The following is a 26602-nucleotide window of genomic DNA, read 5'->3' as shown; positions in this document are numbered from 1 at the left end:
CCTTGTGACTCTGGGCAAGTCACTTAACCCTCCATTGCCCCAGGTACAAATAAGTACCTGTAGCCCCAGGTACAAATAAGTACCTGTATATGTAAGCCACATTGAGCCTGCCATGAGTGGGATGGGAAAGCGCGGGGTACAAATGTAACAAAAAAAAAAATTGCAGCAGCCAGTGACCAGGGTTTTATGATGAGTTGCCGAGGGAAGGAGTGGAGCCTGGAAAACTCAGCCCTGTGAGAGGGCTTCAGATCTTCCTCTCCTTTTATAGCAAAAGCACACACAACAACATAAAAAAGGCTTCTGTTAAAAAAAAAAAAGAGGTTTGCCCTTATGTCAGAAGTGTACAGCTGGTTTGTGTTACCTAGCCCTGTGACCTACAAAAGCACACAGTTTGAAAGGCTGTAAACCTTGTATATCTTTACTGTATGTCAACGTTATTGAGAAAGAAAGTTCTCATTTCTATAAAGCTTAGAAGCCAGTTAAATCACAACTTGGGTCATTCAAGTCTTCATTTATGTTCTCTGCTTAACAGTATATTCATATGGATCTCAATGCAGTAAACTTACCGAACCACAAGCACGACCAGAGAGTTGGATAAATTCAGCCTGCATTTTTTTTCTTTAATAGAAAAATGATATTCAAGCTGTATCTGCCATTCAGAGCGTGCATGACTCCGAGGATAAGTTTCACCTGAGTAAAAATTTGGCATGAACACAGGGCAACAATTTTTGGTTTGTTTGGCTTTTTTCCTGATTTTTGGTTCGTTTCACAAATTTTAATAAATAAATTTTAATGCATGCAGATGAACATGCATTAAATCTATTTTGTGTGTACTAAGGGGTCTGTTTACGAAGCAGAGCTAGTGCATGGTCAGTCGCTAGCGCAGCTTAGTAAACCGGAGTGTAAATTTGTAAGATGCACTAATGAACCAAATGCAGGCTAACAAAATACACATCCTGAGTAAATACACTGTCTGAAAATTGCCTACCTTGTAGATGAGTGGGAGGCAGGTGCAGTTGAGGTCACTGCTTCAACTCTTAGCAGCATTTTGAATCAGCACTGGGAGCAAGACAGGTCTACATCCGCCTAGGCAAGAAAGAAGGGGCTCTATGCTGCCCCGAAGAGGCCACTAGACCACCAGGACACTACAATAAGGTACAGGAGGGGAGGGGAGGGGCAGTGAATGAAAGGAGTGATGTGGGTGGAGGGAGGTGGGAAAATTGGAGAGGGGATATACATGGGGGGAGAGAGAGGGAATCTGGCTTTCTTTGGGGGGATCAAAGTGACAGGGGGTGGGGTGTTACAGGGGCGGGGTGGGGTGCGACAAGGGGCAGGGTGGGGTGTGACAAGGGGCAGGGCAGGAAGTGACAGGGGGGCATGTGTCCTCTTTTTCCTTAGGGCAAATATGGTAACCCTAAGATCTAACAACAGAGCTGCTCTCTCTGGATCGCAATGCCGTCGACTGTAGTCCCAACAGGGACAAATTTCCTTGCAGTACCAGGAGGCAAGTCTTAATCGTGTGGAAATAATAGTGCATAATATTTAATTTTCTAGCTAATAATGTAAAGTAAGGATTCAGCATCTTCCATGTTTCTGTCACTACATCAATGTATGGAAAAACAATGTCATTACTGCACCTGCACCAAAGCTTTCCTCTCCACACAGTGAGCACCTTCCCGAATCCATCAGATTAGCAAAGAACCTCCAGCCAGTTGGGGTTTCATAGACAGGAATTTTCAGAGACTTTGCCACCCTACAAGAAGAAAAACATAAAAACAACAATCACTGCAACTATTCATTTGATTTTAGTGACAGAAATCATCAGGTTATGAAAGCAAGATCTTGCAATTATATTCAGAAGGTCTCTGGACAATTCTTTCATCAGAAGCATCATGAGGCAACAGCTTAGTGATGCCTGTTCCAAAAGAAAGTGAGCTGACGGCCATTTCACATTGCAATAAAGATGGTACAAGCAGTGGAATAGCTAGGACTGAAAAATTGAGGAGGCCCCCCCCTTTAACACCATCACTCCCTAAATGGTAGAGATGGGGAGACCGGGGGAGGAGGGGGGGGGGATGTACATTTCATGAAGCTGGCATATTAAAGTTAATAAATTAAGAAGAAAATACCAAGAACGGATTCCGCATGGCAGGTGGTGGCAGCTCGTGGGAAGAAGGTTGACAAGAGGGCTTCCTGATAACCACAGGGAGCGGGAGCGGAGACGTGAATGCTGAAATTACAAGGACACTGAACATTTGTAATGGTTTGTGAAGAGAGGAGTGTAGGTGGGAATGTAAGGAGGTGGCGATTAAGGGTAGGTAGGGGACGGGGGGAACTTAAGGGTCATTAGGAATAGGGAGGAGAGGATGGGATTAGACGTAGAAGGGAATGCCTTTGTTGTCTGAGTAACTCTTTGGTCCTAGTGTCTCTCTTCTACTTTTTTCTTAAATCTCTCCAGATTCACTCTGTATGTCCATCATTCATCTTTCCTGTGTGTCCCTATCCATCCTGTCCCATGTCTCCCCCCTGTGTCCCTGTCCCTATGATTCCTCCATGGCCAGCATCTCTCTTCTCTCTTCCCTTCCTGCTGCACCCCCACCCTCTGTGGTGTGGCATCTCTCTCTCTACCTCCCTCCATTGGTCCAGTATCTCTACCCCTCTCTCCCCTAATCCACTCTCTCCCCCTCCCCCCCAGTTCAGTATCTTCCCCCTCACTTCTCTGTCCCCTTTGGTCCAGGTCTCAGTCTCCCCCCCCCCCCCCCCCCCCCCCCCCCCCCGCAGTCCAGCATCTGTCCTCTCTTTTCTCTGTTCCCTTTGGTCCAGATCCAGGTTTTCGTCTCTCTCTCTCTCTTCCATCTGTTCTCTACCCCCCTTAGTCCTGCATTATTCCCCTTTTGTTCTCTTCCCCCTAAGCTCTCTCTCTCATTCCCCCTCCCCTCAACTCTGTGGTTTCTCCCCAGTGCTGCGGCGGATGGCCAGCAGCAGCAGCCCTGAAAACTGGCTGAATCTGGCTGGTGCAGCTTTCCTCTGCCGCGTTTCATCTCTGTGATGCAACTTCCTGTGGGCAGGATGCAACAGAGAAAAGGCCCTGCCAGCTGGCGCTGCCAGTCACCTGCCATAGCACCAGAGACATAGGATGGAGCCAGTCGCAGGGGAGATGGAGCAATGCTGGGCCAACTTGAGCCATTCTGGGGTGGGGTGGGTTTGGAGCAATGCTGGGCCAGTTGTGGTGGGGGGGGGGGGGGGGAGAGAGAGAGGAAAAGAGGAAGGTATGGATGCCGGACATGTGGGCCGGACATGTGGGCAGGAGCAGCTTCAGGTGGCCCCTACCATGGGTAGCTCTGGGCATTTTGCTGGGCTATTCCAATGGTAGCTACACCCCTGGGTACAAGTCATGGGTTTGATATACTGTCTTAATGTGGTACAGTTAAATAACTTTAAGTTGGCTGGCTGGTGTCTGTCTGTCCCTAGAAGGACCACAATTGGCTGACAAAGGTACATGTGAGAATGAAATAGATATTGCACTGTTCATGGAAGGAAGTATTTATGAACTTGAAAAACTGAAGGTGGACAAAGCTATGGAACCGGCTGGGATCCTTCCCAGGATATTGATAGAGCTCAAGGAGTTCTGGCAGGTCCAATAAATCTTTGGAGATGGAAGAGGTACTGCAGTATCGAAGAAGAGCTGATGTGGTCCCTCTTCACAAAAGTGGTGACAGAGAAGTACAGTACAATCTCTACTATCTTTGCTAATCCAACCATCTGGCATATCTGATAAACACCCAGTTGATATCATTACATTTATTTCTATTAAAAATCTTTGTTTTAGAACAATTTTTGAAAATCAGGACCTCTGTGCCTTTGTTTATGCATTGTTCGAGGGGTTTATGCAGTGTTTTCTGAATTATCCAACTTTTCATTTATCCGACAACGGGTCAGTCCCGTTTACGTTGGATAATCGAGACTGTACAGTAGTGGGAAACTAGAGGATGGTAAGCCTCACCAGTCATTGGAAAAGTAATGGAAGTGCTGCTTAAGTAAAGGATAGTGACTTTCCTGGAATCCAGTGGGTTACAAGATCAGAGGCAATATGGTTTTACCAAAAGTAAATTGTGCCAAACAAAGCTGATTGAATTCTTTGACTGAGTGACTAGAAAATTGGATCGAGGATATGCACTAGATGTAATCTACTTGAATTTCAGCAAAGCTTTTAACACGGTTCCTCATAGAAAACTCTTGAATAAACTTGACAAGTGGTGAACTGGATTAGAAACTGGTTGACAGACAGGTATCAGAGGGTGGCAGTTAATGGAATTCACTTGGAAAAAAGGAAAGGTGAGTAGTGGAGTGCCTCAAGGAGTAGTGCTGGGGCTGATTCAAGTCAATATATTTGTGAGTGACATTGCAAAAGTGTTAGAAGGTAAGGTTTGCCTTTTCATGGATGATATCATGATTTGCAACAGACTGGACACTCCGGAGAGAGTGGACAACATGAAAATGGATCTGCAAAAGTTAGAAGAATGGTTTAATGTTTGGCAGTTAAAATTTAATGCAAAGAAATGCAGAGTGATGCACTTGGGGAGTAGAAATTCAAGGGAGCCATATGTACTAGGAGGTGAAAGGATACTATACACAGACAAGGAAAGTAACCTTGGAGTGACATTGTCTGAGAATCTGAAGGCAAAAACAGTGTGAAAAGGTGGTGGCCATAGCCAGAAGGATGCTAGGCTGCACAGAGAAAGAACCAGCAGAAGAAAAGAGGTGTTGATGCCCCTTGCACAAGTGATTGGTAAGGCCCCTCTTGGAGTATTGTAATCAGTTTTGGAGGCCATACCTTGCTAAGGATGTAAAAAGACTTGAAGCAGTTCAGAGGAAGGTGACAAAAATGGAATAGGGATTGCGCTATAAGACATATGAGAAAAAACTGGAAAACCTGAATATGTATACCTTGGAGGAAAAGAGGGCTAGGGGAGATATGGTACAGACATTTAAATACTTGAAAGGTATTAATATAGTAACGTAGTAGATGACGGCAGAAAAAGACCTGCACAGTCCATCCAGTCTGCCCAACAAGATAAACTCATATGTGCTACTTTTTGTGTATACCTTACCTTGATTTGTACCTGTCTTTTTCAGGGCACAGACCGTATAAGTCTGCCCAGCACTATCCCTGCCTCCCACCACCGGCTCTGGCACAGACCGTATAAGTCCGCCCAGCACTATCCCCACCTCCCACCCACCAGCCCCGGCACAGACCGTATGGAAGCAAATCTTTTCCAGAAAAGGGGAAATGGTAAAACTAGCAAACATGAATTTGAAGTTGTGGAATTGTAGACTTAGGAGTAATGTCAGGAAATTCTTTTTCACAGAGAAGGTGGTCAATGCCTGGAATGCTCTCCTGAGGGAGGTGGTGGAGACAAAAAATGGTAATGGAATTAAAAAAAGGCATGGGACGAATACAGAGGATCACTAATGAATGGTATAAAAACAAAATGTAAATGTCTGCATATGTGTTAATGTGTTGAGTGGTTGCTTAGAAGGTGACTCCACCTGTGAAGAAACTAAGGCCAGTGCAGGATGGTCTTCTATGGTTTGTGTACCGTATATGGCAAGACAGTTTAGGATGGGCTGGAGTGGGCTTTGACGGTAACTCCAACAGTTGGAATGAAAGGACATTGCCAGGCAGACTTCTATGGCCTATGTCTCAGAAATGGCGAAGGAACACCATGATCAAATATTTTATTCCACATTTATTGTTGGTTTAATCATGAATTGATGAGCGTGACTGTTGGGCAGACTGGATGGACCATCTGCTGTCATCTACTATTTAGTATGTTGCTATAATGCCCCTTCAAGATTCCAGTCCCCCTAAAAGTTTCATAGTATCCTGGGTTTCCAGTAAAATAACATCCATCATTCAAAGCTTTAAAAAAAATCTGTTGAAAGGTTTTTAAAGATTCCCAAATGTACTACTCCTTACAATAAAATGGATGCAAATACAAGCAAAGTATAATAGCCTTTGGATTTTTTTAAATTTAATTAAAGAGAAGCACCATTCTCAAAATACAGCATGTTATACACAAAAAAGGAGACCTATGATTTGTGATGTTTTTAAAATTTACTTGCAATGGTGAAATTCACTGCAAATTTCTGAAAGAATTGTGCACCATGGATCACTATGGACAAATGTTCCTTCATATCTTGCACTACTACTAACAGAAGCTGTGTTTTCTTAATACGAATTTATTTATTAGGATTTATTTACCGCCTTTTTGAAGGAATTCACTCAAGGCGGTGAACAGTAAGAAAAGATCAAACATGAGCAATAGGCAATTACAGCAGTAAAAATATTCAACTAACAATACAAAGTATGGCATGGTATACTACTTGCAATGTCAACACAATACGTAATAGAACATTATAATTGATAGTGAAGGGTAAGGCAAAGTTGTAACATAGATGGGTAAGAAAGGAAGAGTTAGAAAGTAAGGTGACTGATTTAAAGAACGTTGCATATGAGGTCAGAGAGATGGTTAAATATTATCTCAGCTAGGGTAGGAATGGATAAACCTGTCCCGCTGCAGTATGTGCAGCCCGAGTCACTCCTTGTGTGTGTGAGTGAGACTAACAAGTTAGTTACTTCTTCCATTAAAGGCTTGGTTGAAGAGCCAAGCTTTCACCTGCTTCCTGAAGTAGAGATAGTCTTGTGTTAAGCGAAGCCTTTCAGGCAGTGCATTGCAGAGTGTGGGGGCTACTCCGGAGAAGGTTTGCTTGTGGGTATCACATTGTGTAATGTCTCTTGGAGATGGTGTGGTTAGTGAAAGTCCTTGGGAGGACCTTAGTGTCCTTAGCGATGTGTGGAGGATCATCCTAGTCTTCAGATCTCAAGGCCATTTCCTTTCAGGGCCTTGAAGACCAGACATAAATTTAGCCCTGTATTGTACTGGTAGCCAATGAAGTTTTTGCAGAAATGGTGTGATGTGGTCATGTCGCTTGAAACCTTCTATGAGTCTTGCTGCTGCATTCTGAATCAATTGGAGCTGGTGCCACCCCTTCTGGAGGAGTAGCCTAGTGGTTAGTACAGTGGACTTTGATCGTAGGGAGCTGAGTTCAATTCCCACTGCAGCTCCTTATGACTCTGGGCAAGTCACTTAACCCTCCATTGACCCTGGTACAAAATAACTACCTGAATATATGTAAACCGCTTTGAATGTAGTTGCAAAAAAAAAAAAAAAAACCCTCAGAAATGCGGTATATCAAGTCCCATTTCCCTTTCGCTTTGTAGTCAGACCATTGTATAAAGTGCATTGCAGTAATCCAGTCTTGATGTTAGCATGGCATGTAGCCACTTTAATTCCTACTGCAGTGGTTCCCAAACCTGGTCCTGGAGACACCCCAGCCAGTCAGGTTTTCAGGATATCTACAATGAATATTCATGAGAGAGGTCTGTATGAGGTGGAGGCAATGCATTCAAATATCTCTCATGAATATTCATCAAAAGAAAATGTATTGTTATGAATATTTATAGAAAATTGAAGAGTTTGAAAGCCTAATACGAGGATTGTATAAATATTCATTATGGATATTCTGAAAACCTGACTGGCTGGGGTGCCCCAGGATCAGGTTTGGGAATCACCGCCCTACTGTATAAAAAGAATGCATCTGAACACACTGTATATATAAACTGATGGTCTCCAATGACGTGCAGGCACTGTAACAGTGAACATATCAAACAGTATCTCCATGGGTTCTCCAGAGGCGACCATAGGTCCTGATTCACTAAGGCTTTCTTCCCCATTCTGTGTCTATGGGGGGGGGGGGGGGGGGGAAGCTTAGCATATGCATCCATCACCATTGTCCACTTTGATATGTCTTTACTGAGTCACAATTCCTGAGCTTCCTGGAAGTGTTGGAATGAAGTTACAGATTCTCAGCTGTTAAGATTTTGCAAACTAGCACCTCTTCCTTTCACTTGAGGGCTGCCCAGCAGTTACAGTAATTTAGTCAAGCCATTTGGCTCCCACACAGGGTATGCAACGTGTCTGAAAGATTCAGCAGCTGTGATCTGTGCATTCACTCAATTTACATATGTGTGGAAACCACACATATGCTGGACCCATGGGGGGGGGCAGGATGAAGAGAAGAGAAAGGGGCACTTGCTGGAACCCCAGGGAAGGGGGCAGGAGGGAGGGAAAGATGTTACCCCTTAAGGGGTGGGGATAGGAGATAAGGAAAAGAGATACAGGCCCCCAGAGGTGAGGGTGTTACGTCTGTGCTCACCTCGCCCTCTGGTGGCCAGAACCGGTGGCTGCTGTGGACCGTCACCCGTTCCAGATTTCAGCCCAGTCCGGTCCAGATCTTCCGGGCTGACAGACTTGCTTGCTCGGATTGAACCTACACAGCACTCTTAGTTTCCTGATGATGGTTGCAGCTGAGCTCCAGGTGCTGCTGGGCTTTTTAGCCATTCTGAAACCTGGCTGCTTGGCTTTTGCATTGCGTCTTAGGCCCTGGTCGTGGGTGCTTGTGCACTTCTGCTTGAGAGACTTTGTCTGGACCTGTTTCTGTGTTTGCTAGTTTCCTGCCTTTTGAACCTTGCCTGATCCTGGACATTGCTTTGCTTGCCGCCTGCCTTTTGAACCTTTGCCTGGACCTGGACTTTGTTTTTGCTTGCAGCCTGCCTTTTGAACCTTTGCCTGGACCTGGACTTTGTTTTTGTTTGCAGCCTGCCTTTTGAACCTTTGCCTGGACCTGGACTTTGTTTTGCTTGCCGCCTGCCTTTTGAACCTTTGCCTGGACCTGTCTTCTGCTTGCTGGCTGTCCGCCAGAGACCTTGCCTGGATTTGCCGGTACGTCTGTTCTGCCTTGCTTCTGGTGTGGGGTGGTTTTGCCTGCCACTGCTGCTCCTCGGCAGTGGCCCAAGGGCTCACAAACCCAGTTCCTGTTTAGTGAACGTGACAGAGGGTGGGGACAGGAGGGAAGGAAGAAAGATGCTAGCCCCTAGGAGTGGGACAAGGGGTAGGGGCAGGACTGGTTTTAGACACGCTGGGGCCCAGGGAAGAAATTAAGGAGGAGGACTCTGATCCCCTCTCCTCCTTGCCCCTCCCCCAGTCTCCCCATCTGCCTTTACTACCGTACATAAAAACAACTTTAATGACATCTTCACATACAAAACAAAGACAGACCTTCACCAAATACAGAACAAGGGATCACAAATAGAAATTGAACTAGGAACCCACCTCCCTTGCTGTGGCTAGTGGGGATCCTGAAGCCCTGCCAGCTGAAGACCACCTCCTCCAATCTCTTCAGCTAGCAGTGTCCCTGAGCTGCTGGCCACCAGACTGGAAGAAGAGGCCTTCAGCTGGGCTTGGGGATCTCCACCAGCTTAAGCATATATATTTTGCATTTGGGCAAAGGACATGATGGAAGGCAGAGAGACCATTTGGTGCCCATCCACTTTGGTCCCCACCCACTTTGAGCTCAGGGCCCCTGCCCCCTCCCATCCATCAGCTGTCCAGCTAAGCCACTGAACACAATACAAAGATCTGTGATGCACACAGCCCAAAGCTAACGTTCCAGTTAATATATTCAAAATAAAACACTTTTTTCTACCTTTGTTGTCTGGGCATTTTATTTTTCCATCATGTTGGTCCCATTTTGTCTCTTCTGCTTTCCTGTGTCTTCTGATAATTCCCTTTCCAATAATTGCTGTCCATTTGTCTTTTCTCCTCTCTCCTGTCTTGTTTCATTCCCTCAATACACCTGTCTCTGATATACTGATCCTTCCTTTTTAACTATTCCCTCCCTTTTCTTTCTTTTCTGCCTCTCCATCCACTCAAATTTCACCCTCTTTCTTACCGTTCTCCTTCTTTTCAATTTTCAGCTACCTTACATCTCCCTTTCTCATGCTCTAGCTCTCCCATTTCCCATCTCACTCCTTCCCCAGCCTCCTATTCTCTTCTATCTTTCATTTACTCGTTACCACATTTCTACCTCTGTACTCACTATCCTCCTCTCTAACATAGTAGCATAGTAGATGACAGCAGAAAAAGACCTGCATGGTCCATCCAGTCTGCCCAACAAGATAAACTCACATGTGCTACTTTTTGTGTATACCTTACCTTGATTTGTACCTGTCCTTTTCAGGGCACAGACCGTGTAAGTCTGCCCAGCACTATCCCCGCCTCCCAACCACCAGTCCTGCCTCCCACCACCGGCTCTGGCACAGACCGTATAAGTCTGCCCAGCACTATCCCCGCCTCCCGCCACTGGCTCTGCCACCCAATCTCGGCTAAGCTCCTTAGGATCCATTCCTTCTGAACAGGATTCCTTTATGCTTATCCCACGAGTGCTTGAATTCTGTTACCGTTTTCATTTCCACCACCTCCCGCGGGAGGGCATTCCAAGCATCCACTACTCTCTCCTTGAAAAAATACTTCCTGACATTTTTCTTGAGTCTGCCCCCCTTCAATCTACTCCATCATTATCACATTTCTATCTCTGTACTTACAATCCTCCTCTCATTCATCTTCTTGCCACCCCCGCCTTTCCCACATGATTCCACAATTTCTAGTATATCCCCTCCCTCCATTCTTGTAGCCCTGCATCTCCTCTGCCTCTCCCATTCATGGACTGGCATCTCCCTGTCCTTTTTCCTCCATCATTTTCCTTTCCCATCTCTCTTCCCTCCTGTTCCTCCCCCAACAGTCCATCATCTCACATCTTCTCTCTCCTCCCCCTCATGGTCCAACATTGCTCCTACTCTTTCTTGCTGTTCTTCCCTCCTTTCACCCCATGATCCAGCATCTATCCCTCCCTCCTGCCTGCTCCCAGGTCCAACATTTCTCCTCCTCTCCCTCTCTCATTCTCTGGTCCAACATATCTCTCTTTCTTCTTAACTGCCCTTCCATCCAGCATCTTTCCCTCCCCCGGGTCTGCCTCCCATATGTCCAACATCTCTGCCATTCTCTTCTCTCTGTCCATCCCATTGTCCACCATCTATCTATCTCCCTCTCTCTCTCTCCCTCCCTCCCTCCTCTGTTTCTGGGCCCATCATTTCTTTTTCTAGTCCCCTCCCCCACCTCCTTCATCCCTCCCATCCCCTGAGCTAACTTAAAAAATTAGCACGTGCTAATGCTAAAGACGCCCATATGGGTGTCTCTAGTATTAGCATGCACTAATTCTTAGCAGGCACTAAAAAGTTAGCGTGCCTACAGTGCAGCTTAGTAAACAGGGCCCCTAGCTCAAAGATCATTTTCTGTTCCATTTTAATGAGTATCTTATCTATAGCTCCTCCTCTCCAAGGAGTTCTAGGTTTATGTAGCACAAAAAAATCTGTAATCCTCAAAACTATGATTCATTTTAATTGAATGCTCGACCAGAGATTTCTCGATTTTCTTCCTATTAATAGAATTAATATGTTCAATAACTCTACTATTCAGTGGACATCTTGCCTTTCCAATATACAAAACATTGCAAGGACAGTAACAAGCATAAATTACTCTTTCACTCTTGCAATTTGAAAAATGTCTCAACACATCCCAGTTACAGATATCTTATAAATCTGGTGAGAACATTGACGGAGCACACAGAACAATTCCCACAGGGATAAATAATGTCCCTGTGGGTTTGTGGATTTCATAGTTGGGTTACTCATGAAAGCTGAAGGCACTAAAATATCTTTCAAATTTCTGCCTCTTTTGCAAGCGATCATTATTAGTTCCTTATCAGAGAATGTATCCATAGTGGTTATCAAATGCCTATGCTTGCTTAGGATTCCCACAATATCATTAGATGAATGATTACATTCCAGTGCACAAACAATCGCCGCATTTAAAAAAAGATATAGTGGAATTAGAAAAGGTACAGCAAAGGGCGACAAAAATAAAGGGGATGGAACAACTTCCCAATGAGGAAAGGCTGAAGCGTCTAGGGTTCTTCAGCTTGGAAAAGAGGAGGCTGAGGGGAGATATGGTACAGGTCTATAAAATAATGAGTGGAATGGAACGGGTAGACGTGAATCGTTTGTTTACTCTTTCCAAAAATACTAGGACTAGGGGGCATGCAATGAAGCTACAAAGCATTACATTTAATATGATTTGGAGAAAAGTTTTCTTCACTCAACGTGTAATTAAACTCTGGAATTCGTTGCCAGAGAATGTGGTAAAGCTGGTTAGTTTAGCAGGGTTTTAAAAGGGTCTGGACGGCTTCCTAAAGGAAAAGTCCATAGACTTGAGAAAATCCACTGCTTATTTCTGGGATAAGCATCATAAAATGTATTGAGCTTTTCTGGGATCTTGCCAGGTATTTGTGACCTGGATTGGAATCTGTTGGAAAAAGGATGCTAGGCTTGATGGACCTTTGATCTGTCTCAGTGTGGCAATACTTCTGTACTTATAATCTTATTGTCAATATGTTTATTAGATTTAGTAAAGGAGCTCCTTCCTATCTCTGTCTTTTGCTCTTTGAAAGCAATCAATCATCAATATATTTCTCAGGGTATCCTCTCTCCAAAAATTTAGACTTAAGGTCTTTTGCTCTTGTCTCATGTATGGTACTTTCTAAACACACACGTTTAATTCTCAGAAATTGGTTGTATGGTAAAGTTCATTTCAGAGCTCTGCTATGACAACTGTCATAATGTAGCAGCTTGTTTGCATCTGTAAATGTAAACCACTCTGGCTGTACCACAGAAAGGCGGTATATCACATCCATAACCCTTTGCCCCTTTATAATACAATGACTGATAAGTCCCCTAGGCTTCCAAGTGTGACCCCTCTGAAAAGTGCCTCTGCCCTGGGCAGAAGGTAGGAGGATGTCTTCGGGTTCACTGTGGAAATGGGGGATGCAGCCACTGCCCCTGTGGCTGGAGATGGAGAGTCCCAGTCCTAGTGGGCAGGGGTGAGGAGGAGATAAAAGGGGTTGTATTTGTAGAAGTGAGATCTTTGGTTGCCAACCCCTTGCCAAGACCTTGACCGCTGAGGGGGAAGTCCTGGAATGGAGGGGGTCAAAAACCTGTGGCGACTGGTGGGCGGGATCCTTGCCCAAGGGAAGAAGGTGCCTATAGTCAGTTCCTCAGTATGGGAAGCCTTAAAGGAAGGAGGGCCTGGTGAAAAAGGATACCACAGAAAGGACAGGAATGGGAGCAGAGGAGTCTCATTCCTGGCAGGATGCTGCCAGTGCACAGTAGTGACCCTAAACTGGGATGGGTGAGAAGAATGGAACTTTAACTGATTTGACTTGAGACCTCTATACGCACCTGGCTTATATAGATTAGACTGTGTTTTCATGAACTTGTTTTGAGTTGGTTGTTTAGTAAAGGAAAGTTGAAGTTACTTACCAAGACTGCTGATTACCTTTACTAAGAGTGAACTTTTGAGTATTCTAGGGGGAAAGAGCCCTTCGGCCTACCAGGATTTAGCTCGGCCCACCCAGCTAAACTTAAGTACAATCTTCTTTGTGAACCCTGGTCCTGGGAACCTGACTTGGGGAGCTTAGCCAGCAGCCAGGGTTACAAAAGGTTTTTAATTTTAAGCAAGACTAATTTTAAAAATATATCTTTACTTTTATTGTATTTTGCAAAGTATATAAACAGCTTCCCTGTGCCTCCAGCTGAAGATGGAGGGGGGGGGGGGGCTATGACTAGGAGGAGTATTCCTTGGAAGCTGAACATTTCTTTATTAGAATTCCCACATTACCGTAAGGAAATGGAGCAGGGGCGTAGCTACGGGTGGGCCTGGCTGGGCCCAGGCCCACCCAATTTCAGCCCAGGCCCGCCCAGCGCCAGCCCCAGCACCCATTGCCGGCCACTGCTGCTTTTTCTGTTGAGCAGCAGGGCCGGCGCTACAAAAAGAAGAAGCGCTAACGGTGCTAAGGACGAGAAATGTTAAAAAAAAAAAAAAAAAAGTGCGGCACCGGCAGGCACTGTCTCGGCAGCCTTGAGGCATTGGCTGCTGAGGCATTGGCTGCTGGCTCGCAGGCTCCTCCCGCAGACGGGAGGAGCCTGCGAGCCAGCAGCCAATGCCTCAGCAGCCAATGCCTCAAGGCTGCCAAGACAGTGCCTGCCGGTGCCGCGCTTTTTTTTTTTTTTTAAACATTTCTCGTCCTACGGTCCTTAGCGCCGTTAGCGCTTCTTCTTTTTGTAGCGCCGGCCCTGCTGCTCAACAGGAAAAGCAGCAGTGGCCGGCAATGGGAGCTGGCGCTGGCATGCAGGGCAGGCCTCGTCGAAGAAAAGAGGGAAAACATGGAAGGATGGGGAGAAAATGAGGGAAAACAGATGGAAGGATGGGGAGAAAGAGGGAAAACATGGAAGGATGGGGAGAAAAGAGGGAAAACAGATGGAAGGATGGCAGAGAATGAGGGAAAACATGGAAGGATGGGGAGAAAGAGGGAAACATGGAAGGATGGGGAGAATGAGGGAAAACATGGAAGGATGGGGAGAAAGAGGGAAAACAGATGGAAGGATTGCAGAGAATGAGGGAAAACATGGAAGGATGAGGAGAAAGAGGGAAAACAGATGGAAGGATGGGGAGAAAGAGGGAAAACATGGAAGGATGGGGAGAAAGAGGGAAAACAGATGGAAGGATGGGGAGAAAGAGGGAAAACAGATGGAAGGATGGCAGAGAATGAGGGAAAACAGATGGAAGGATGGGGAGAAAAGATAGAAAACAGATGGAAGGATGGGGAGAGAAAGAGGGGAAACGGATGGATGGGGAGAGAAAGAGGGGAAACGGATGGATGGGGAGAGAGACTCTGGATGGAAGGATGGGGAGAGAAAGGGGAGAGACTGGAAGGATGCAGAGAGAAAGGTGAGAGACTGGAAGGATGTGGAGAGAGAAGGGACACTGAACAGAAAAGGGTAGAGTGATACAGAGACACTGGTTAGAAAGAGGGAGAGAGACATTAGATGGAAGGATCAGGAGAGAGGATAGATGGATGGAAGGATGGGGAGAGAAAGAGGGAAGACGCTGGATGGAAGAGTAGGGAGAAAGAGGTGACACTGGACGGAAGGATGCAGAAAGAAAGAGGGGAGACTACTGGAAGGATGGGGAGAGAGAGGGAAGACTGGAAGGATGGGGAGAGAAAGAAGAGAGCTGCTGGATGGAAAGGAGAGTAGTGAAAGACTGGAGAATAAGAGGAAGGGGCATGGGGAGAACAAGGGTGAGAAAAAGATGAAAAGCCATAAGTAGATGAAGGAAATTAAAGAATGGATAGTAAGAATTAATTAAATCAGGACAGAGAAAGAGAGAGGCAGAAAAATATTGAAGAAAGCAAAGAAAAAGGAGAGAAAAATGACAAATGGCCAGGAAACCGTGGCAGAAGAGTTAAGCGAAAACGAAGGAAAGCAGAATCTAGAGACTGGGAGCGACACAATGAGAAAAAGTAAATGGCCATACAAGAAAGGTAAAGAAAATAATTTTATTTTTAATTTAGGATAAAGTAATATGGTGTTAATAAAGTTTCAGAGACCAATACTTCCTTCCTTAGGTCAGGAGAGGATACTGTAACAGCATTATACTGACCTGAGGCAGGAGGTTTTGGCCTCTGAAAGCTCACTGAAAAGGGTGTTAGGCTATTAAATAAATTTTCTGAAATCTGATGCACTGAAAAGCAGCACTTTACCCTGTGTGACAAATGCATCTGATTAGCGTGACTAAATTTTGCTGGGGGAGGGGGGTAGAGAGAAAATTTTGTGCCCACCCACTTTGGGTTCAGGCCCATCCAAAATTGGCAGTCTGGCTACGCCACTGAAATGGAGTAAATACTGCTTGACTACTTTGAGAACAATGATACAGATGATGGAGCAAGACTAATTTTAAGCAAGACTACAAGTCCAGTTTAAGAAACAGTTGAAAGCCTATCTTTTTGTTAGAGCTTTTGTTATGATTTTAATGTGTTTTAGTCAATATTGTTTGTCTAGTAAGAGGTGCATGTAATTGCTGTGTGTGTATATACTGTAACCTGCCTAGAATTGTGGGATAGCGAGGGACATAAAATCTTAAATAAAATAAGTCCATGCATGCAGCAGGTTAAACTAAGGACTGGATCAACTCTGTCAAGCAAACCTAAATCCAGCTGGCAACCTTAACACGCTTATTCCTGAAAGACAGCCATTCTATTTTATGCCACAAATAGTGATGAAGGGACTTGTGAATGTCTACGCTTCATCTTCTGGATTCAGACTGCTTTGGCAGTCACAGTCTAAAAATAGCAACATTCGCATGGCATTTAGTGCATATCACTCTCTTGACTTTTCCAACCTGCACTTGTCAGCAATGCATATATTTAAAAAAAATTGCTGGGGAATTAAGAGCCTGAAACTGCTTCTGGAAAATGTACTTTAGCACCTTGCTGATACATTTTGTTGCAATGTTCAAACACAGTGCAATTCCGATGAACATCACAGCAAGTTAGTAACTCTCTACTCAAGACTGTCTTCTTTTGTGGAAAGTCATATTTCGCTAATACATTCTTCAAAAAACATGCTGTAAAGTTTTTTTCTTTTCTATTAAATCTGAGGAAATCTAATGTCATAAATTTGCTAGCCTAAATTTTTCAGTGTGGAAAAGAAAGAGAAGCAGACCTTATGAAGAGAAATACAGTCTTTATTGGTTCTTCAATACTCTCAGGATTTACAAATGGATGCCTGACATGGCCATGTTTCGCTAAACTGTGGCTGCGTCAGTGGCATACAAAACTCATCCTCTGACTCATTGTAGGGGACAGAGAAGCAGTTGGTGACCTCCACAGAATGTTTATCAACTGTACCCAGCAAGGTGTTGATCCCACATTCCACATCCTCTTTATGCCGCTTGTAACTGTCCACAACAGATGAAAGTACCACTGGGTGTACTTTTACCACCGATATATTCAGCACCTAAATTTTTGCCTGTTTCATTTCTTTTCTACATACCACGTTGTACAGTCACAGAGACTTCAGTTAACACAAGACCATCTCTAATTCAGGAAGCAGACGAAAGCTTGGCTCTTCATCCAGGCTTTTAATGGAAGAAGTAACTAACTAGCTAGTCACACATACACACACACACACACACAAAAAGAGTGACACCAGCTGCACACACTGTAGCAGGACATGTTTATCCACTCCTACCATAAAATAATATTCAAGCATCTTTCTCACCTCATTTGCAACTTTCTTTAAATTAGTCCCCTTATTTTCTAACTCCTGCTACTCTGTCTTATCTATCTATGGGGCTAATTTTCAAAGCACTTAGACTTACAAAGTTCCACAGGTTACAACCAGCGGCAAAATCAGAAGAGAAGGACGCCCATCTCCCGATTTGTGTCAGAAGATGGGCGTCCTTCTCTTCTGATTTTTCTCTCAGGGTTGCCCAAATTGGCATAATCGAAAGCTGATTTTGGGCGTACTCAACTGCTTTCCGTCACGGGGACAACCAAAGTTCAAGGGGGCGTGCCGGCAGTGTACCGAAGGTAGGATGGTTAAGAGATGGGCGTCCTCGACCGATAATGGAAAAAAGAAGGGCGTCCCTGACGAGCATTTGGATGCCTTTACTTGGTCCAATTTTTTTCACAACCAAGCCTCGAAAAGGTGCCCGAACTGACCAGATGACCACCGGAGGGAATCATGGATGACCTCCCCTTACTCCTTCAGTGGTCACCAACCCCCTCCCACCCAAAAAAACAAAAATTAAAAAACATTTTTTGCCAGCCTCTAATGTCATACCTAGCTCCATCACAGCAGTATGCAGGTCTCTGGAGCAGTTTTTAGTGGGTGCAGTGCACTTCAGGCAGGCAGACCCAGGCCCATCCCCCCCCCCCCCCCCCGCCTGTTACACTTGTGGCGGTAAATGTGAGCCCTTCAAAACCCACTGTACCCACATGTAGGTGCCCCCCTTCACCTCTTAGGGCTATGGTAGTGATGTACAGTTGTGGGGAGTGGGTTTTGGGGGGGGTTGGGGGGCTCACCACCCAAGGTAAGGGAGCTATGCACCTGGGAGCAATTTCTGAAGTCCACTGCAGCAGTGGCGTACCAAGGGGGGGTGGTGGGGGCGGTCCACCCTGGGTGCACGCCGCTGGGGGGGGGTGCCGCGCGCCTGTCGGCTCTTCGTTTTCATGCTCCCTCTGCCCCAGAACAGGTTACTCCTGTTCCGGGGCAGAGGGAGCATGAAAACGAAGAGCCAGCAGGTGCGCGGCACCCTCCCCCCAGCGGCGTGCACCCGGGGGGTTCTTTCGCCGGGGGGGAGGCGTTGCGCTGTTCCGGGGGGTGGGGCGCTGCACCCGGGGGGAGGGATGCATCGGCGATCCGCCCTGGGTGTCAGCCCCCGTAGGAACGCCACTGCACTGCAGTGCCCCCTAGGGTGCCCAGTTGGTGTCCTGGCATGTGAGGTGGACCAGTGCACTACAAATGCTGGCTCCTCCCATGACCAAATGGCTTGGATTTGGTCGTTTTTGAGATGGTGTAATACATGGGATTGAGGGTCAGCTGGGGATGGAATGAGTGGAATGTTTTGGCTGTAATTATGTGTTGATATTCTCTATGGGAAACAGGCTAGTTGTTTAAGGGATGCCAGCACGTATGGGAAAGGCACCTTCAGCCTGTGCAGGTCTGGGGGAGTTATTCTCTGTTATGGGAAACAGGCTGGTTGTTTAAGGGATGCCAGCTTGTGCAAGTCTGGGAAAGGCACCTTCAGCCTATGCAGGTCTGGGGGAGTTATGAGCTAGCTCATCTTCACACGCACAGTTGTTTGTTTCACACTATAAAAGAGGGGGGAGCACGGGACTTTCTTTAGAAGCTTGCCTGGACATAGGGACGCCTTGTTCAGTGAAGGGTATTTCCCTGCAATCTCTGAGGAGAGCCAGTGCTTCCCTGGTGGTCTTCCCAGATGCTGACTGAATTGCGGGTGCTGTAAGTATCTTGGTGTATGTGTTCACATATGTATCACCAATAAAAGCGATATACCGCATATTGTGTCTGGTGGCTTTTGTGTTGTCATAAGCACAGCGCCCCCTAGTGTTACAGATGGGCGTCCTCGGTTTCCATTATTGGCAAAAACCAAGGTCGCCCATCTCTAAAGTCGACCATCTCAACATTTAGGTCGCCCATCTCTAAGGTCGACCATCTCAACATTTAGGTCGACCATCTCTAAGGTCGACCTAAATGTTGAGACTTGGGCGTCCTCGACTGTATTATCGAAACGAAAGATGGACACCCATCTTGTTTCGATAATATGGGATGCCCCGCCCCTTCTCGGGGACGTCCTCAGAGATGGGCGTCCCCGTTCGAAAATTCCCCTCAATATGTAACTTTGTAAGTCTAAGGGGTCCTTTTACTAAAGGGTTGCTGTGCAGCAACACATAACTACCGCCGGCCCAACGCGAGTGCCGGCGGTAGTTCCACCCCCAGTGCATGCAATTCCATCGCTAGCGGAAATATTGAAAAAACATTTCTGTAGGAGGTTACCACCAGGTTACTGCGGGAGCCCTAATCGACACTTCAGTGGGTGACAGCAAGTGCCCCCCCTGAAACAGCCGCATGGCAAGTGCAAACTTACTGCACGGCAATTTCATTTTTGGTTATTTTCACCCGCTGCAGTAAAAGGGGCCCTGGGGTGCAGCAAAAATGGCCCCTTTTACCACAGCTTAGTAAAAGGGCCCCTAAGTGCTTTGAAAATACGCCTCCACGTGTCATCTTTGCTCACACTCTATGCTGTCTATTAAAATATTTTATTGCGTATTGTGTTGACATTATAATGTAGCATATTATACCAGACCTTGTATTGTTAATTTTTACTGATGTAAATGTCTACTGTCTATGTTTGACGTGGAGGGGCATTTTCAAAAGGTCGTCGAAGTATAAATTGAAAAACCCCAGCCCCAGCACAGAGGACCATGGGGTGGAACCACAGAACCCAGCAGCAGCAGCAGCGCCAGCTCTCCCTCCACCACCCACTGCAGAGGCTCTCCCTCCACCACCTGCAGCCTTTGCCAATGGTGGCACTGAAGAAGAAGACGCAGAAGAGGGGGCACCTCCTCAGCAGAGGCCATCCAGCCAGAGAAGGCAGCTACTACGCCTCGCCACACAATTGCTGGGCCAGAATGTGCACATGGAAGACTACCGGCGCCAGAAATTGGAGCTGCAACGGGAAGTGCTCCAGGTGCAACAGGAAGCGGTAAAGGCCCAACGTGAAGTGGAACAGCAGCTCCAACGGCTGGAGCACAGCATCGAGGGCCTACGCCGTGACCTGAAAGCACCTAGTACAGTCCTGATGCAGCAACAAGTGGCGTCTACTTCCACCACTGCACAGCAACCACCCGTTAAGAAGAGGAGCTTGAGATCCTCAGCCTCCCCAGCCACTGGTCCAGCAGCCACCATACCAGCTCCCATTCTGGGTCCTGTGCCCAGGTTGCAGGGCAAGCCACAGACCACAAGGTGGCCGGACTTTCACAGGGCAGCCGAGGCAGCAGGCTGCCTTGTAGACACAGAGGAGGAGAGTGGGAGCTCATCAGAGGACTCTCAACAGAGTTCCCCTGCAGCACCAGCTGCAAAGGAACACAGTGGGAGGGGTAGGAGGGGACGGGGCCAGGGGAGGGGGCGGGGAAAGTGATGGGAAATGCTAGGAGGGTGGGGGGTGAGGGTTGGAGGGAGGGGAATATGCACAGAGCGGGTGATGGTGATGGGAGGAGTGGTGGTGGTGGCGGTGGTGGTGTGTAAATACTATGTCATAGAAATAAATTCAACTTACTCTCACACAAAACTTGTCTTGATCAGTCTTTGCCTGGCTCTGACCCCCAGCTGGTGTGCACTCTGCTCTGCGAGCGGGAGGTGGAGAGGGCTCCTCATCCTGTTCATCTGGGGCCTGCTGCTATGGTGGCTGTGGCTCTTCTGGGAGGGCCTGTCCTCTGCACATTGCCAAATTATGTAGCATGCAGCAGGCCAGGAATATCTTTGCCACCTTTTGGGGGCTGTACAGGAGCTTCCCTCCAAAACGGTCAGACATCGGAACCTGTTCTTAAGTTGTCCGAAGCAGGGGCGTAGCTGCTATGGGGCCACGGGGGCCAGGGCCCCCATAGATTTGGCCCTGGACCCCCATGCCAACGACCCTCTCAACCTCCCCCTCCTGCTGTCAACCCGCCGTCGCCATCTGCTACCTTTGCTGGCGGGGGACCCCAACCCCTGCCAGCCAAAGTCTTCTTGCTTCGTTTGGTTTCTGAGTCTGTCTGACGTCCTGCACGTACACAACGTGCAGGACATCAGACTCACAGAAACAGAACGAAGCCTTGCGATCTGCAGGGCTTTGTTCTGTTTCTGTGAGTCTGACGTCCTGCACGTTGTACGTGCAGGATGTCAGACAGACTCAGAAACCAAACGAAGCAAGAAGACTTCGGCTGGCAGGGGTTGGGGTCCCCCGCCAGGAAAGGTAGGCGACGTCACGGTGATGGCGGGCGGGTCGTCAGCAGGCGGTCCACAGTTGTTGGAGGTGGTTCCGCCGGCGGCGGGGGTGTCGGCAATGGTGGGCAGGCGGCGTTGGCAATGGCGGCGGGGGGGGGGGGGTCATTGGCACCGCCGGGGGGGAGGCTAAAATGTGCCCCCTCACCTCTGGACCCCCCTAACGGCAAAGTCCAGATAGGTCCGAAGGTGCGCCCCTGGTCCGAAAATGCGCTCGATGATGCCACGGGTGGTCCAATGTCTACTGTTGTACTTCTCCTCTGACCCTGTGGGTGCACTATGGGGGTCATGAGCCAACTTTGCTGTGGATAGCCTCTGTCACCTTTGGGTAGAAGCAGGATGAGACAGATGAGTGTGTATAAAGGGTTGCCCGGTGGAGGAGGTATAGTTTGGGCAGATCCATGCTGCACTTACCTAGGAGCCATCCGCTGGTGATCTCCCCTCGCTCAAACCTGCGGAAGATTCTTGAGTGCTGTAATATATAGGCGTCATGGGGGGAACCTGGGTATCGGGCACACACGTCTAGAATCACCCCCTGGGCATCACACACAACTTGTATATTGGGTGGGTGGAATGCTTTCCTGTTCCTACAAGTGGCCTCTCGTATCCGGTGGGGGGGGGGGGGGGGGTCTGAGTGCGACATGTGTGCAGTCAATGGCACCTATGACCGAGAGGAAGCAAGCTATGGCATAGAAGTCAGCCATGTTGTTCTGCAGGGCCTTGGGGTTGGTGGGGAAGGTGATGTACTCAGAGGTGTGGGTAAGGAAGGCATCGAGGAACTGGGTGAGGCAGTTAGAAATGGAAGCCTGGGTGAGACCCGTGTTCATAGATAGGACAGACTGGAAACTCCCAGTGGCCAGAAAAGATAGAGAAGCAGTGATCTTTAGGTGCACGGGGATGGGGTTGTTCCTAGCGGTCCTGGGCTGCAGGAGGGGTTAGAGCTGGTCACAAAGGTGCTGAATGGCAGCCCTATCAAAGTGGTACCTAGTGAGACACTGCAGGTCAGTGAGGTCTAGGAAACTGCTACGGGGCCTGAAAATTCTGGGGCGTGAGTACCTCCTGTGGTGCCTCCCCCTCTTCCTCCAACATGTAAGCCACCTGTGCATTTAGTGCCTCCATTTCCCCACACTACAGGTGCAATGCAGTGCCACCAGTGCTCACCTTTCCCTACCAACTTGGTGAAACACAGCAGCAACAAACAGAAGCTGACACTCACTCTCCCACCACCGACAAACAATGCGGTCACACACAGCAGAGCCACACTGCAAGCACTCTCTGATCCACTACAAACTCTCCAGCCACACCCTCTAACCACTCACTCTCCAAGCAGCAAACGACAGTCTTTACAAACATGCTGCAGCAGTACACAGGACAAAGAGACAAACAGAGACTACAAACAGGTAAGGGAATGAAATATGAACTTGGGGACAGTGAATGGAGAGGGAGAGGGGATGGGGGAGATAGAGGAAGGAGTAGTGTTGTCTGGGTTTGGGGGCTAGAAGGGGTAGGGAAAGCTGAAAAGGTAAAACACAAATGAGGCAGGTGAGGGTGAAAACGTTCCGACTACGGCACACAGACAAAGGTAACAGGTACTGAACAAACTCTCAGCTTTCTCTGCAAACAATTCAGCTTTTTCTCCCAACAACGCTGTCGCCACTCTCCAACTGCACAAAATCGCTAATGGATCTAAAGACGACTTCCCCCTTACCCTGGTCGCTTTTATTTCAGGTCTAACTAAGGACGCCCATGTTCCCACCCATGTGAAACTATTTCGCTAGCAGTTATACGCTGGGGGCGCCCATTTCGTAACGTCGCTCATAACACGCCCCCTGTGGGGATGACCATAGATGGGCATCCTTATGGCCCTGTTTCGATTATTGAATTTGGGCAACCTTCTTTCACGGGGACACCCATGTGCCTTTTGTGTTGCTTTTTGGACGCCCTTTTCTTTTGAAAATGAGCCTGATAGTGTTGTTGTACACCGCTTTGCGTGAAATTCTTCAAAAAGGCGGTACATAAATCCTATTAAAAATATAACACTGAGAAATAATGTGACACACAAAAAAAATCCCTGCTTATATCTTGCAGGCATACACGAAATTTAATAAGACCCCTCTAACTCCCTCACAGCATTCAGGGAAACAGTCTCTTTTTGAATTTTGGAACCCACATAGAACTGTTCAGGTATTTGCAGAATAGAAGTCTTTTGTAACATAACAATACTAAGCTGTAAAGTAAAAGCAAAGAAAAGCTGACAACCAACAGAAAGCAAAGGATTATTTCAAGAGTGAAGTCTTTGTACTTTCAAGACAGTACTATAATAAAAAAAAAACATATACGTGAGAGCTTTAAACTACTGTATAATATATTTATGAAACACTGCAGAAATTGTAATAGAGATAACAATGGAATACCTTCCCTCATTTAACGCCTCAGATCAGTATTTTTGCTCGTTAGCTGTTTAATGTTATTTTTAACACCAGGGCCCTGCTTTGGAAGACAATCTGCAGCCAGCGGTCTATGTGAAGTGGATGCTTTCTGCTGGTTGCTGTTTTCAGTCAACCCAGCAACACGTTCCCTTAAAAGGCCTCAAGTGTGTACACTGAAATCGGAGCAGAACTAAACAATGGCTGGTCCCATATATGGTCAAGTGTTAAAAGGGTGCCACTAATTTATGAAGAGGAAAAGCAGTAGAATGCCAGCCAGCTCTTACAGAGATAAAGCCCTGGCTTCTTTAGTTGTCTTAAGCAAATAAGGAGCCAGCATTTGAGGACAAGACTACTTTTCTGTCCTTCTAGGAACAAAAGGCCAAGTTAGGTTACTAATAGAAGTTTCAGCACCCAGCAACTATTCTGTACCAGATATGAAGAGAAAAAAAGATCGTCAAGCATCAAGAAATGCAGAGACCAAGAAAATGTGCGGAAAGATAGAAAAACAGTTCCACCGGCCTGGTTAAAAAGAACCATGCCTTTAAACGTGAATTGCAGAAGGAGGCTTTCTTTAGCGCAGTGCAAATATGCAGTAAATTTAGGAGATGGAGACTGTATCCAACATGCCCTGGCTTATGAGTAAAGTTCACTGCTATCATGGTATAAGCAAAACAGTTTGCAAATGCTGCCCCCTCTGAAATCCGTGCATGTTCTGATTAAGAGGTACAAGAAACAAGAATGCTAGTCATCATATGTGCCCATTTATAGGGTGACCTTCAACATGGTGAACTCTCATTTCAGTCACCATGAGAAAGGAAAAAATGAATTTGGAGGCAGAGTATCCATTCCAGAAAAAAATATATAAGCAAGTAAGCAGGCAAATGCAATATTTATCAAGTGTAGTTATGCAGATGACAATAGAAATATGGCATGGAAATGGAATTTGTGCATAATCATTATGGAGTAGGCAGTTCCATAACATGACATCAATATTTAGGTACCACAGTGAGCGGGTTGGTGTTCACGTTTACGCCAGGTGCATGGCTGTCATAAATGGGCACGGCAAAATGCGGCAGTTTTGATAGCTTACAGATTTCAGTAAAGGCCCACATAAATGGCCCTGCCTCTAGCATGCGCATGCCCCTCCCTTGAGAACACCGCTTGCATTTATGTGCTATGCCAATTTAGCATGTAATTATAGAATAGCGATTAGGCACGCTACTGCCATTTACACACGACACCCGGAATCGCATTTAACTTTAGGCATGGCCATTTGAACAAGGATAGCCTAACACAAACATACAAAGTATCTAACTTATAATAAAACAAACATTCTACATATCCCCCATCTCACAGAGAACTGTCAAATAAGCCACCTCCATCACGTTCCAGAAAGACCAAAGGCCACCACAAAATAAAATTTTTAAAAAGTCTTTAATAATGTTTTAAATTTCTTCAGGGCTCTTCAGCAAAAATGTCAGTGGGGAACTGGTTCCAAAATGAGGGTGCATTTTTACAGGAATGCTCTGGAAAAGGTGGCATTGAGGGGATCATGGCGTAGCTAGGTGGGGCCACGGGGGCCTGAGCCCCCCAAATTTCATCCGGGCCCCTAGTTTTGCTGCAGGGTTGCCGAAGCCTTCTTCAGCACTGGTCTCTGGCGTGCCACGTTCTCTGCCTGCTGCTCTTTCTTCCTCCTGATGTCTTGTGCACATTCCTTTAAGTGAAACTGAGCATGCTCAGTTTCACTTAAAGGAGCGTGCACAGGACGTCAGGAGGAAAAAAGAGAAGCAGGGCAGCGAACGTGGTGGAGACTGGTGCTGAAGAAGGCTTCGGCTGGCAGGAGTTGGGGACCTCCACCAGCAAACGTATTTGCTGCTGTGGGGTGCGGCGGGGGGAGTGGTGAGGCGGTGTTGGGAGGCGAGATGGTGGGGGGGTGAGGCAGTGGGACGGCAGACTAAAATGTGCCCCCCACCTCGGGCTCTGTCCCCCTCCCACCGCGAAGTCTGGCTACGCCCCTGATCATAAGTATAGAGTTGATTAAAGTATCAGGGGGATGCTTAGGTAATTGAAGGAGGCACAAAGCTGAAGATTCATCTAATACTCTTGCACTAGCCCTGAATCCGTAATACCTTACAAACATGCATATATCGTCATAAACCAAGAGGGGAAGGTATTTAATAATGTCCCAAGGGCAATGACAAGTAGGAGTGCCAGTTTCCCAAGAAGTGGAAGACAGCACTTGTTCTAAGTATTTCAAGGAAGGAAAGAATCCTATCCTTGAAGCAGAGGAGTTCCGGTTTGGGTTGTCCACAAGAAGTCTGCAATCCACACAGCAATCCACTGTGATTTTTACAGAAGAAAGTAGAAGTATCCTGATAGGTCCAAGGGTCCAATCAGGGATGGATTCCCATGCGGGCCTACTGGGCCCAGGCCCAAGGGCCCAAAGGTCTGGGAGGCCCTTCTCATTATCTAGGTAGGCTTTGCCTAGCAGCCTATCTATAAAGTCAGGTGGTTGTATTTTTCAGGAAAATGATAAATCTATTTATAAACTCTGCTGAGGAGCACAGGAGCTGTATGCTTTCCTTACTACAACAAAGTTCTGGAGCTACTGTGGATTTTGGGCTGTATCAACAGGTTGTGGAGGAAACCTGAACTGTAGCTGAAAGATGCAAGGTTCCACATTAGAAGTTACCAACCAGGAAAGGGGTGAAAGTGTCATCGATGATGATACTGTATGTTGAAACCCTCT

General features: G+C 46.8%; 1 protein-coding gene across 1 annotated transcript in view; it reads right to left on the bottom strand.

The window, feature by feature from the left end:
• Positions 1–26602, bottom strand: part of PGM5 (phosphoglucomutase 5) — a 237533-nt gene that overhangs the window by 80852 nt on the left and 130079 nt on the right. The window contains exon 7 of the mRNA XM_030193836.1: positions 1638–1753. Within this exon, the coding sequence (XP_030049696.1) occupies positions 1638–1753 (116 nt within the window). The remainder of the gene's footprint in view (positions 1–1637; positions 1754–26602) is intronic.

Source organism: Microcaecilia unicolor, chromosome 2 (genome assembly GCF_901765095.1).
Source record: "Microcaecilia unicolor chromosome 2, aMicUni1.1, whole genome shotgun sequence".
Classification (NCBI taxonomy): domain Eukaryota; kingdom Metazoa; phylum Chordata; class Amphibia; order Gymnophiona; family Siphonopidae; genus Microcaecilia; species Microcaecilia unicolor.
The sequence above is the reverse complement of the archived record's forward strand: the minus strand, read 5'-3'. Positions and strand labels throughout refer to the sequence as shown.